Below are 14300 nucleotides of genomic sequence, written 5' to 3' on the forward strand. Positions count from 1 at the left end.
AAGCTGCAAAGGCTAAAAGGATCCTAATAGCTTCCATATGAGCAGTAGGCGCAAAAGTTTCCTCATTGTCTATCCCCTCTTTCTAACAAAATAAACCTGAGCTACCAACCTAGCCTTGTTCCTAACTACCACCCCATCTTCACTATGTTTGTTCTTGAAAACCCACTTGTTATCTATGGGATGGTAATCTAGTGGAGGTGGTACTAAAACCAAACATAGTTTCTCTCAAAGTTTTCTAAGTCCTCATGGATAGCATTGACCCAATCAGAATTAGATAGTGCATGTCCAACATCTCGAGGCTCAAAAGAAGCAACAAAAGCAAAATGAGCAAAGTGTGAGATGTGATATGACCTAGACCGCATGACTCACTGGTCGATTTCACCAATCATGTTCTGAGGTGGATGATGAAGCTGAATGTGTCGAGGTGTTCCCTTGAAGAAGTCGCCTCCCCCTCAACTGCAGCTTGGGCCTCCTCAGGAATAATCGGTCTAGGCTGAGTAGGTTGCTCAAATGGACCCCAAGTAGTGGAAGAAAAAGGATCGGGGCCATCAGACAATGTAGTCATTGGACACTCAAGAGGGGTAGCCAGTGGTGTCGGCTCGGGATCACCCCAATTGGCATCTTCTACATCATCCTCATCAAAGATGCTCTCAACAATCTCCTGATCACCTGCACTTTCAAAGACAGGAGAAGAACAAGGTATTGTTTCATTGAATGTCACCTCGCAGGTCTACATGACTCAGTTAGTTTGATATGCATGAGAATGGGAAGCATAACCCAAAAAAATACCACCGGAGGACCTAGACTCAAATTTGTCCAAATTACCTTGTTTTAGGATGAAACACTTGCAACCAAACACCCTAAAATGATTTAGCTTGGGCAGATGCCCAAATCATAGCTCATATGAAGTTTTCTTCAACAAGGCTTGAAGGAAAATGTGATTGGAAACATGACAAGCGGTGTTGATCACCTCGGCCCAAAATCTCCGAGGAGTCCTATGCTCATCGAGCATCATCATGGCCATCTCAACAAGGGTCTGATTTTTTGCTCAACAACACCGTTCTGCTGGGGGACATAAGGAGAGGAAAACTGGTGCTCAAGACCCAAAGAAGCACAAAAGGTATCAAACTGAGTGTCTTTAAATTCGGTGCCATTATAACTACATATAGCTCTCATGGCATTCTTAGGCAACTAAGTCTGTAACCAAAGAATCAAGTCCCTCAAACATGAGAAAATGCCTCATCCTTACCCTCCATGAAAACAACCAAGAATAGCAAGAAAAATCATCCATAATCACTAGAACATACCACTTACCTCCCTCTGACCAAATCCGAGTCGGACCAACTGTGTCCATCTGAAGTAGCTCACGGAGTCCCTTGGTCATGACTTAAGTAATAGAAGGGTGAGAAGTGGCAACCATCTTCCCATGGTGACAAGGATGACACACAAGATCTTTCTCGAATTTTTATTTTGGCAATCCTCAGATTAAGGCAAGTGAGCTCAACCTAGCTAGTAAGTCAAAGCTCAAATGACCTAGTATCCTATGCCACTTCCAAAGATCAGAGGAAGATCTAGCCAGAAGACAATGAGAAGAGCCAAAAGAATGAGAAAAATCAACTCGAAAGACATGACCAAAAGGGACAATCTGAGAAACACGATTTCCCTAAGAATCAAGAACTCAAGACAAGCCCGTCTTAAAACACACTTCAAAGCCATCTTGAAGAGTTCGAAACCAAAAGAAAATTGAAATACAAATTTGAAACCAAAGCAACATCCTTCAAGACATAACTCTCATTGACGCAAATGGACCCATGAGAAAGCACTTTTCCTTTGCTATTGTTCCCGAATGTGATGTATTCCTTACATTGCATGCGGTCGAGGCTGGAGAACCATTTTGAACTTCTGGTCAAGTGGTGTGAACAACCGGAATCAACAACCCACGTGTTCTCCAAGCCTCTGATTTGTATCAATAGAAAGACATGGGGTGAGCAAATGGTGCAACACTAGGGTTAGTAAACTGTGATGGATAGCAGTGTTGGCTCATTTGCCCTGGAAAAGTGTTAGGAAAAACACCAAGCATGCCATGTCTCATTTGAGGAAAGCGATCACCACGAAAGGGAAAACATGGTTCGCTAGAGCTGTGGGACTGAGAAGCAAAGATACCGCATGAGGTTCAAAGTCATATTGATCATGACCTGAACCATCTCGGGAATGACCACCAAGTGGTCTTGTAAGCTGAGACCTAGCACCTTCAGGCATTGCACCTCGTAGCGCGTGGACCTCTTGTTGTAGCTTCTTTGCACGACTACGTGTAATCGGTCCATCAATGACTTGGGCTGGTGTATGTGTTGGTAAAACTTGAGTCTTTGTAGTTTGACTTGGAGCTTGTGACATATTGCTTGTTGGTGTGGTCATATCATCCTCCCCCTCTTGAAAAGGTGTCGTCCTCGACTCGTCCAATCCAAAGAAAAGAGATAAATCAATGACGTTGAAGCTTGTACTCATATTTTGTGGAGGCACCCACTCACGAACAGCTTTGATCTTCTCCACATCCATCTCCACACCTTGACCTGAAAGAACAAAGCCAAGAAAGACTACCTCGGTGCAAAATGTGCACTTGTCAAGGTTAGCATACAATTTTTGCTCATGTAGGATAGCAAGCACACTTTGGATATGCTCACCATGTTCATCAAGAGACTTGCTATAAATTAATATATTATCAAAGTAAACCACAACAAACTTGCCAATGAAAGATCTAAGCACATGATTCATCAATATCATAAAGGTACTTGGTGCATTAGTCAATCCAAAGGGCATTACCAACAATTCATACAACCCAAACTTGGTTTTAAAAGCTGTTTTCCACTCATCTCCTTATCTCATTCTTATTTGGTGATAGCCACTTCTCAAGTCAATTTTAGTGAAAATTATTTCACCACTAAGTTCATCAAGCATATCATCAAGTCTAGGAATGGGATGCTATCTTACTATGATTTTATTAATAGCTCTATAGTCAACACACATTCTCCATGAACCATCTTTTTTAGGAACTAAAAGAACAGAGACTACACAAGGTGAAAGACTTTCCTGCACATACCCTTTTCTCGTCAATTCTTCCACGTGTTGCTGAATTTATTTTGTTTCCTCTGGATTGGTACGGTATGCAGCTCGGTTTGGAAGTAAAGCACCATGAACAAGGTCAATTTGATGTTCAATTCCTCTGTTAGGTGGCAGCTTTGGTGGTACCTCCTCTGGAAAGACATCCTCATATCTCCTACAACTAAAAAGAGTAAAGAGTGGACACTCTTTCGTGCGACAATCGACTTTCATCCTGCCCTTCGTCCCGTGCGATCCCTCCTCTCCCCGCATGCCCTCTGCCCTGTGCGACATATGCAGCCACAGATCGAATCCCACACCGTACCCCCAACGCTCCTTTTTTCCCCGAAGAAAATATCCTTCCTCTTGCCCTCGTCAATGGCTCCTCCAGTCCTCGGTCCTCCTCGCCCTCGCTGCCTGCCGATGCCGCTCGCTGCCCATCTCTAGGCAGCATGGCGGACAAATATCACGACGAACATCCTCCCACGTGCGACATCCTTCGCATTCTTTCGCTTGCAAGGCAGATCGGCGGCGGCTGCCAGATCCGATGGTGGTTTCGGCGAGGGGCCGAAGGCAAGAGGCGGGAGCGTGGGAGTTGGCGCTGGCCTCCTCGTGGCCCTCTGTGCCGCCGTCCACTTCGCCCTCTGCCAACAACCTCGCCAGGCCCGTCTCACGCTCTGGCATCCCACCCAGCATCCACCCGCGACTCCTCCGAACCCTAGCGCCGGCGCCTCCACTTCGCTTCCTCACCCCATCTCCGCTCAGGTATCCCATCCCATCTCCGCCGCCTCCGAGTCCGCCATCGATCTGGCGCCGCGTTCTCTGATTATCATCTCCCCTTGCGCTGGTGGCTGATCCATGCTCTGCTGCTTTTCGAATATCCTCCTTGGCCGCAGGGTCCGGCGGCGGCGAAGGGAAGGGCAAGATGTACACCGCGAGGAAGAAGATCCAGAAGGAGAAGGGCCTTGAGCCCTCCGAGTTCGAGGACTCCGTCGCGCAGGTATGCAGAGCACCAATCCCCCTCCTCTCTCTCCTCCCACTGTAGCATTTCCTTTTCTTCGAACTGGTGCTCTGTGTGTGGTTGCCCTATGTGCCGCGGTTGTGATGTGTTTTCTGCCGGTTTTTCCTGTGCCTGCAGGCGTTCTTCGACCTGGAGAACGGCAACCAGGAGCTCAAGAGTGACCTCAAGGACCTGTACATCAACAATGCTATGTAAGTTTACCGTTTCTTACTATCTTGTATTTGCCTGTTGAGATGTAGTAGCCTGTGCTTAGTTGTCACATTTGGTGACGATACTTGTTTTGATTTTACAGCCAGATGGATGTTGCCGGGAGCAGGAAGGCTGTTGTGATCCACGTCCCATACCGCCTGCGCAAGGCCTTCAGGAAGATCCATGTCAGGCTCGTCAGGGAGCTGGAGAAGAAATTCAGCGGCAAGGTGAATTTCTTGTTTCGTTTCTACTGCTATGTTTGGTTTATTTGCTAATTGTAGCTACTGCATAAGCTTGGATGAGGTAATTAATTTAGATGACGTGGGATTCATACATGTGTGCAACTCATGTTGATTATCAGGATTAGGGGATGTAGTAGCATCAAAGTTACCATCCAATTGTAATTCATCAAATTAGTTGTCATGAACAGCTCAGCTGTGGTCACTGTTGATTATCAATACTGTTGTTGTTATATATATTTTTTTCTCGAACAGCGCAGGAGAACTGCGCGTCATTTCATTAAGGTAGAAAACAGGTACACAGGTCCAAGAGACCCAACACCCACACACACCCCACAATTCACACACGCCCACACACACTGTACTTTGGATTTACCTAATCACCACATCAAGAACATGAAAAAAAACGACCAAAAGTCTCCAAGCCCTAAGCCCCATGAGGCAGCGACCTATAAAGAACTTCCTGGAGTTTGGCGGCCCCCGCAAGGACTTCATGAACACTTGGCCTCTTCATATCGAAGACACAAGTATTAGGATGCTTCCAAATCTCCCAAGTCACCAAGATTATCAAGGAGTTGAGGCCTTTACGCACTTCCTTGGGGACAGCAGCAGAAGATCTCTTCCACCATCCTGAGAAACGAGTCACAGAAGGCTGTGGTGCCAACTGCGATAGCCCCAAATGTTGAAAAACCAGGGACCAAACTTGGCGAGCAAAAACGCAGCCCACTATCAAGTGATTAATTGTCTCATCCTCCTGATCACATAATGGACATTTCTCCGGATGGGGTAGGTTCGTCTTTGCTAAGCGATCAGCTGTCCAAACCCGGTTGTGTAGTCCATTCCTTTGGCTCATTACAATACAATGTTAGAATTAGAATTATTAGTTCTTGATGAAATGAGGAGAAACTTCTGACCCTCTTTGCCAATCTGTAGTTTTATTACATGTTAAACTTGTCTACTGCACATATTGCCTCTATGTGTACTCATACTTTGAGCAATTTTCTAAGTGCATCCGCAAATTCTTCTAATACATTTCACAATATCTTCAAATGCTGCTGAGCTTGTTCTTTTGTCATCACAAACTGAAAACATACTGTGTCAAGGTTGCCTTGGGTCAATGCAGCCCCTTGCTGCATCATATACATGTAATAGCAGTTCGAGGTAAGCAGTTTGAGCAAACAGTGTGCTACATATTCTTGTGCCTAAATAGCTATGTTCTCACCATTGGTTAGATAATTAATATGAGATATCTGTCTGATATGTTTAGATACTAAGTAACTTTATTTTTTTTTTGTTCTATTTAGGTTCATAGTTTCAGCTTTGATTGCAAAATTGGCTTAAAAATGACAAATTTCTACTTACGTGTGCATTGGCTGAGTCATGAGTGGATAGATGCTCTGTGAAGCTGATCTGCTTTGTATGAATGTAGTGCAAATATTTCTGGTCAAATTATATGAAGTTTATGGTCTCCTTTTATGTGAATTCAGTGCATAATCTTGTGCCAAATTATCTGAAGCTTATGGTCTCCTTTATGTGAATTCAGTGCTAATAATCCTGTGCCAAATTATCTGAATGTCAGACAGTTGCAGTGGCATATAGCATTAACACACAATAAATTAGAGATACACATACAAATAATTTTTGTTTCTCTAAATTGAGGTAGACCTAACAATTTATGAGTAAACTCGGGGTCAACATTTTATTCTGATTTTGGAAAATTGTTTCTCTTATCTGACAGATCCTGATTGGGAGCAGGTAGATTCGATGGTTCCATATGTATGGAGTGCAGTTTGAAATATTTTGTGTGATATCTTGCTTGCGTTCTAATTATTTATAAAGTATATTTTCTTGACTCACACAGGTTACTCTTTGAAGAGAGACAGAAGATGCTAAAGTTGAATTGCATTTGGGGGAAAAGGGATGGCAAAAAATATTGCCGACAGGTAATTTATTTTTCAAGGAGCAGTTGTTTGTACATAGCATGGTCATAATTTTAGGATTGTTCTTAAAAAACTTTTGTAGAGCAGCTTTCTCCTATTCATCATTCATATTTTATTCTTGAGTCTTCTGTAGTTAGCATTGGAGTTAAAAGACCATCTTTGGATGCTGCAGGGCTTATTGATAATATCACCTTATGATTTATACTCTAATCATTAAGCTAGACTTAAGTATGATGCTTAAAGGTAGCAAATATTGTCTGTGTCATGGACTTTATTGACATATTTGTTCAAACCTTCCTCCCAAAAAATCAGACTTCAAATATTACAACTGAGGATCTTTTGATGAATGATTCATTTTAGAGAATAAACAAAAGGACCTTTTGATGAATGATTTCTTTGCCTCACAAGGAGGTGACCACGGTTTGTATTCAGACTATATAAATAGTTGACATTAAATCCTTCACTGACCCTGCCATGGATTCCAATGTTGGGTTCTTGGTTGATCGCACTCTGAATGGATTTTACACAAATTATCCTTCTGACCTACTTGTTACATTTTTTTAACTCATACAACAATATGGAGTTAACTAAGATATCTCAGACCCTGCATGTTTTCATGACCGCGCTTCTAGAGTGGCCTCAAGCAATTCTCGGATGGCACCCAGATAATGCTTGATATTTTTTGTTTGACTAATTACAACATGCATATTTATTTATGGCATCCGTTATATGTTCTTTTTTTGAGACAGATACTGCACATTTGTGAATCTCCCTAGACAAATAGTTTGGCAGGGTTTTCTTTTGTTAATAATGGCATGAGATTCATACTATGACATCACACGGTAATATTTAACTTTTTGAGAAAAAAATTTATGGTGATACGATTGTATGGTCATTCTGCGTTGTTGCTGTCCCACTGTAATATTAGATTTTGTTGAGCTGGATTTACAGCCTAATAAACTAGAAGCCTTTGTTTGTCTATGACGAGCATGGGGCAAAATCAGGATGCAAATGGATCTAAAAAACTCCTTTTTCTCCTTTTCATTTAGTCACTCATGTTTTGTGGTCTTAACACAAATGGCAGTTGGGTTCCTTGCATAGCACTTCACTTCATATGGCAGGTTAACGTGATACTTGATCACACAACGGGGACTAAGATGGAGATTGGAGACCTCCCTTGGACCTGTCAATGACCATGCCAGAGTCAAGATCATCCAAGAGTGCTAAAGTTTCACCTTAAAGACAAGATTTGGGTGTGTTGCTAATAGACAAGACACGCAAAAGGTTAGGTGCAGGTCGAGGTTCATCCTCAAAAAGAAAATTTATAACACATCCAAGAGATATGATTTTTGTGTGTAAACAATTTACTATAGCCTTATATTTTGAGTATGTAACCCCATGTAAATTATATTAGAAACGATACGATGTGGAAATTGACTCGGTTTGCACCTTACAAGTGTTAAGCCAAGATGAGACATCCTCCTCTTGTAGTTTGGTATTTGGTACTATAAAGATCCCATTATGATGTTAATGGCTCATTTATCTTACATGCTAGCTAAAGTGAGCGTCATTTACTATCAATCCTTGTAGATATATTTCTATGTTGCTTTCTCTCCGGTATGTGCTACGTTGATATCTGCATATATGCACCTGATCTTACCAAAGAGTGACTATAGAAGCAAGAATGGATGTATATAATATAATATAATATAATATAATATAATATAATATAATATAATATAATATAATATAATATAATATAATATAATATAATATAATATAATATAATATAATATAATATAATATAATATAATATAATATAATATAATATAATATAATATAATATAATATAATATAATATAATATAATATAATATAATATAATATAATAGGAATAAAATGATCTGTAGCACCGATGGCATGATCCTAGAGGGGAAAATGACCGATGCGGCGGAACTTATGGATTTATTGGCTCATGAAAAGTAAATATCGGAAATTTCTTTCTACTGATATAATACATTATCTTAGTCGATTTAACAGTAGATAGCTTGCGCCCCATGCTCTCTATGGCTCTATAGTTTTACGAACTTTGCTTTTTATATTAAATATTACTTTAATTTCAGTATTTAATTGTCTAATATTGTTATCTTATCGTGTGATCTATGTGTTTTAGTATAAAAGTTTAACTGTCCCATAGCAACGCACGGGCATCCTACCTAGTTTCTATAACACATTAAAAATAACACTTGGCAAAGTAGAGGATAAGTCATTAGTGGAAATAAAATTTTCCTTGTACAGGAGTACAAAGAATGTGGCATTGGGTTCACTCAATTCTTTTAAACCCTCTTCCTAGCCATCATAACTAATCCCTCTTTTCCCTTTGTCTTGGTTGTTTACGGCTGTGGAGTTTTATTTGGCTTTAAAACACTCGCTCACTATTTTTACGGGTCACTCGCAAGTAGTTCTCGCTCTCTCGCTGTTTTCTTTTTAGATCATCCTTCAAAATCTCCTCCGGTGTCAAAGGGAGCAAAGAAATTCGCTCTCCTTTGTACATGAAAGCCAGCTTATTGGTTCTTCCAAAGATCTAAACATCATGATCATATAACCATAGTCTTCCTAGCAGCAGTTGGCATGCTCGCATAGGCACCACATCACACTCCTCATGATCATTATACCTCCCAATAGAGAAATGAACTGTCACAACATGGCTCACATGCAGCGCACCACAATCATTCAGCCACTGCATTTTGTATGGATTAGCATGACGCCTTTGTTTTAGCTCCATTTTATCAACCAATTCTTGGCTAGCAATATTGTTGCAGCTGCCATTGTCAACAATAATTCTACACAACTTTTCTTTGATCATACCTCGAGTGTGGAAAATATTATGTCACTGCCAATTCTCTTCCTTTGTAGCAGTAACACTAAGCACACGAAGAGAAATAAAGCAGTTGTTATCACCTTCATCGGGTTGGATCTCATTATCATTGTTTTCATGATCCTCATCGTATTTTGGACCTTCTTCCTCACGATCACTTTCAGATTCTCATTCACCATTATCATTCATAATCATGGTCCTTCTACTGGGACATTGTGCAGCAAAATGTCCACAACCATGGCAATTGTGGCACACAATTTCTCTACTATATGTAGAGGAAGTAGTATCTGAAGAAGCAATAGTTGGGGCTGCTGCACTTGTAGCAGGTCGCTGCTGATTTGCAGGAGATGATGTTGTAGAAACCACCATCTTCGAAGGAGCATTAGATGAAGAGGGCCTAGCTGCAGCACCTTGGGACCGTCCCCCACCGAGAGAAGTGTTGGACTGCTGCTTGCTCCATGGGGCTGTAATAGAATGACTTGCATAAGATTTTCCATGTCTCTTGATGAATTTTTCTTTCAGAACGCATGGCTTGATCAACGAGGTATTACAAAGTATGGTATAGAAATATCTCAACAAAACCAGAAATTTCCTCATTGAGACCTCCCAAAAATCTTACCATTTTTGACTCTGGATCCTCTCTAATTCTAGCCCGCACTAACAACAACTCCATCTCCTTATAAGACTCATCAACTGATCTTTTTTCTTGCTTCAACATTTGCAACCTATTGCGAAGGTCACACTGATAGTTTGATGGTACAAATCGCCTTCTCATCACTTGCTTCATCTCTTCCCATGTGTTGATATATGCACGCCCCAACACAAGTTGATTCTCTTATATCTGATTCCACAAAGTCAGAGCATAACCAGAGAATTCTACTGAAGCAAGATTAACACGCCTCTGATCAGAGAGATTATGCACTCTGAAAATTTGATCACATTGCTCAGCCCACTCAAGATATGCGTCTGCGTCCTCTCTTCTAGTGAATTTTGGGATACTCAACTTGACACGAGCAATGCTGTCCGGATCTTCCCTATTACGACGACCATGATGATGCTCTATATCTCCATGATCAGCATGCCGTCGATGATCATGGCGCCGCCTATGCAGCCCATCATTTGCAAAGGGATTCTCATCAGACTGTAACACCCTAAAAATTTCATCTTTCCAAATAGGGTAAATTGATTTAATTAATTGTTTGTGAGCACTAGAGTGTAGTAAAAAATAAATTTTTATTAAATTAAAAGTCACTATAAGATTTAGACACATGTTTGAGCATCCATGCTGCTGCATGTTTTATTGAGTGGTAATTTTTTTAAAATTCAACATGGTTTTCTTAAATCCTTTTAATTGGTTTGAGCAAAAAGAGTGATAATAAAAAAAATAAAAGGATTTAGTCTCTCCCTCACTCACTCTCGGGCTCAGCCCAATTTTTCTCCCCACGACCAGCTTTTCTCTCCCCCTTCTCTCTCTACGGCGCGGCCCAACCTCTTCCCTGGCCCACTGCCAAACCGGCCAGCAAGCCGCGCGCCTCTCCTCTTCACTGCAGTCGTTGACAAAGCCGGCCCACGCCCCGTTTCACTGACAAGTGCGACCCAGCCGTCGGAGCCGTCCCCTACCTCGTGACCGAGTAGGACTCCATCGAATCCAACCGGCCGCACGTGGAGTCTCTCCCGAGTTCCTTGCTCCGCACGGTTTGCCCCTTTAAATACTCGCCCCGACCCTCGCTGAGCTCCTATTCCAATCCTAGCGCAAGCCGCCGCCCTGTTCTCGCCGAAAAACACCGCCAAGATCTCCGCCAAAGCCAATCCACCACTGCGACACATCTTGGCCTCCATGAGCAGTTTGCCGAGCTTCGATTCTATCTTACAAAGCCGCCAAAACTCTCCTTTCGTGTTTTCATGCTTTCTATGCACAGCTAAACCCCACCGAACTCCTTGCAGAGCCGCCGTCTGCCCCTTGCCGTCGCAAGCCCGAGTCGGTCTCCCTCGGTTCCAATCTCGGCCCTAGGTGCGATCGCATCGAGTTTCTCTATGTCCTTGTGCTTTTGGTTTGCGCTCTACTGCTCTATGTCGCCGGATTGAGCAAATCCGGCCATCACGGCCATGGCGCCACCGCGACCTCCATCCACTCTGCCCGGCAGCTTCCCCCTCCCCTCTCTAATCTAATCTCGGCCATTCACCCGCGATCCAACGGTCCTAGATGGAAGATACCTCTTCAGCCGTGATTTTTGCAAAATAGCCCCCCTGCTTTTTAAAGATCCTACCCGCAGTCCTTTACGGAATTCCTGAATACGTTTTCTAACTCCGAAAGCGTATTCTCGCTTACTCAGATTCAAAATACGCTTTCTCAAAATTACAGATTTGCCATTGATCTTATTTTACTCATAAAAACTCCGTTTTAACACTGTTTTGATCCATTCAAATTGCGTTAGATTCATTTTTGTGTAATCTATAGATTAGTAGCTCTGTTATACATGTTTCCAACTTTTTAAATCTGAGCTTAGATTTAATCTATTATTTTATTAAAGGAAATCTTATTTAAATCATAACTTCTTCTTTTTAGATCCGATTTTTGTGAACTTTACATCTGTGTGATCGTAGTGCGATCTAGATTTGTTTTATAAACTTTTTATCTTTATTTATTACTGTTGGTGTACTGTTCTAATTATAGACTTGTTTGCCTTGTATGATTGTCTTTGGATGATTGATGTTGATGTGATGATTGTGTATAGACGGTGAGCAGTTCATGGGTGACCAAGAGTACTACTGCGAGCAGGATGATTAGGACCAGTTTGATCAAGGCAAGTATAGCATGGGATCATCCTTGTTTCCTAATAACTTTAATCACACAGTTCATATTGCATGTGTCTCTTTGTTAAGGATTTCCTAGTATTGATCTTATACCTTGTCACCTATGGTTTTGCATTGGGTAGCTTATGCTAGCGCTCCACTGAACCATGATCTTGTAATTGGATTAATGGGATATGCAATAAACATTAAAAGATGACTTTTTAGCAATTTTGGTAAAGAGGGCTAGAGCATTGGGCTATCTTATGGTGCTCTAGTTTCTCTCCATAAGGACTTATTTGTATATGACCATCCGGGACATACAGTACAACTGTGAGAGCTACATGGCTCTGGCTTTAGCTCAGTATGAGGACCTTAGAGCTACATGGCTCTGGCTTTAGCTCAGTATGAGGACCTTTTCTAGCTTGTTAGTGGTTACCCTTGCGTCGCATATGGGGGATAGCAGACCGTGGATTCCTATGGGTGGATCATACGGACTGACTAACGAAACCAAGCGGCCCTAACTTGTTAGACGAACCTTTGAAAGGCTTCATAGTGATCCCTGTCGGTCTTCCTTGGGAGTGGGCTAAGGGGCTGATGACCTCAGGCGAAAGGGTAAATCACGACTCACAGTGAAAGTGTTCAACCTCTGTAGAGTGTAAAATTTGTATATCAGCCGTGCTCACGGTCACGAGCGGCCTTGGACCAATACAGAATAAACAATCACTAATGGCAAATTATTAAAGTTATTGTTGTTAATATGTTGTTTATGCTATTCATTATTCACTTTACTTGATCATGAATTTTTTTGGGGTCTTGACAACTTGATGCTACTCATATGCTAAAATTGTGACAACTAAAAGCTACATGCAGTTAAACCCGTGTCTAGCCTTTGAGCCTCATGAACCCCATGTTACACTTGTTAAGTACGAGATGTACTTATACTTGTTTATTTTCTTTATTTGGATAAAAATCCCGGATGGGTAACAGATGGCATGGGTAATGACTACTACCAGTACTTCCCTAAGGATTTCTAGTCTTGTGGTCAACCAGTTGACGTGCCTATGTGATGGAGCTTCCATGCGAGAGTTATCTTTTATTTCCGCTTTATTTATGTAAAGACTTTGAGATAATATTGTTATGTAATAAACACTTGTGATGATACTCCCTATAATTTGTGAGCTTATGTGTGATTGATCTCTAGGCACACATAAGGTTTTGCATTCAATTTTATCCTTAAATTGGGTGGGACAAATTGGTATCAGAGCCGTGTTGATTGTAGGACGCAAGCCTAGATAGAAATGGTCGTTTTTAGTTGTCTTTTCTTCTCTACTTTCATGCTTACCATCTTACTCTTGTTAATTACTAAAATTTTTATGCTTCTACCGTCTCACTCTATTATGAAATCATTGCTTCTAATCAAACTTCTCTCTGGTCTATTCTATAGATGGTTTGTGCCAACAAGACCGCTCGTATCTCAATTGGAGGATACTACCCACCTCGTTACCAGTACGAGCCTATGGAGCTATGAGAGGAGGGTTCCCTGGAACATGAGGAGACTCCACCACCTTCAGAACAAGCATCTGAACCAGAGCTATCGCAAGTGGAGTCTGAACTAGAGGAGTATCCCTAGGAGGTCATCCTAATTTCTGATGATGAAGAAGAAGGTGCTGCCCCCGTAGGAGGTCAATCCCCATCACCGCCACATGATGAACCTGCTGAGGATGATGAGTCCCCTCCCATATGGTGGACTAGAAAGGTGTACCACAAGCCTTCATGCAACGCTCCGTCGCATCACCGGCTGGTGGCAATGTTGGAGGCTTACTTCTCTGACTGGGATGCAACTGTGGAGTATTCCTGCACCGAGTATACGCACCCCCTAGAGAACACTTACTGGAATTCTAAAGTGCGTATCTTTCCCAAGGATGTGGAGAAAGATGCATATTTGAAAGACCGGGGTTACCGTCACGATGGACATAGAGCTACTATGGAAGAGAGCATGGAAGAAGCAGCTTTCGTAGCATGTTTGTTCCTCCGTGAGCAATGTTTCGGTAACATGCGGTGGGATATACACCATTACCTACCTCGCCTAGACCCGGAACAAGGATGGGGAATGCTGGAGCCAGCAGATTTAGACCCAGTCTCCCA

General features: G+C 42.0%; 1 protein-coding gene across 2 annotated transcripts; it reads left to right on the forward strand.

Annotated features, from left to right (window-relative positions):
- LOC8063421 (40S ribosomal protein S7) lies at nt 3369-8016 on the forward strand. Of its 2 annotated transcripts, none has more exons than XM_021453866.1 (7): nt 3369-3861; nt 3993-4096; nt 4235-4308; nt 4410-4533; nt 6284-6300; nt 6407-6488; nt 7607-8016. In XM_021453866.1, exons 2-7 carry the CDS (start codon nt 4022-4024, stop codon nt 7676-7678), a joined length of 444 nt encoding a protein of 147 aa, XP_021309541.1. In that variant the 5' UTR covers nt 3369-3861; nt 3993-4021; the 3' UTR covers nt 7679-8016. The 2 variants fall into 2 exon arrangements, 1 of the variants encoding a protein (XP_021309541.1); XR_002450155.1 differs by having other exon boundaries at nt 3397-3861; nt 6284-6321.

The sequence above is a fragment of the Sorghum bicolor genome, chromosome 2, assembly GCF_000003195.3.
Source record: "Sorghum bicolor cultivar BTx623 chromosome 2, Sorghum_bicolor_NCBIv3, whole genome shotgun sequence".
Classification (NCBI taxonomy): Eukaryota; Viridiplantae; Streptophyta; class Magnoliopsida; order Poales; family Poaceae; genus Sorghum; species Sorghum bicolor.

What these genes read in the sequence shown, in the direction of transcription:
- LOC8063421 (XM_021453866.1), top strand. Translation starts at nt 4,022, where the DNA reads ATGTACACCGCGAGGAAGAAGATCCAGAAGGAGAAGGGCCTTGAGCCC. An exon ending in TCGAGGACTCCGTCGCGCAG is followed by an intron (nt 4,097 to 4,234) that starts GTATGCAGAGCA and finishes CTGTGCCTGCAG; the next exon opens with GCGTTCTTCGACCTGGAGAA. An exon ending in CTGTACATCAACAATGCTAT is followed by an intron (nt 4,309 to 4,409) that starts GTAAGTTTACCG and finishes TTGATTTTACAG; the next exon opens with CCAGATGGATGTTGCCGGGA.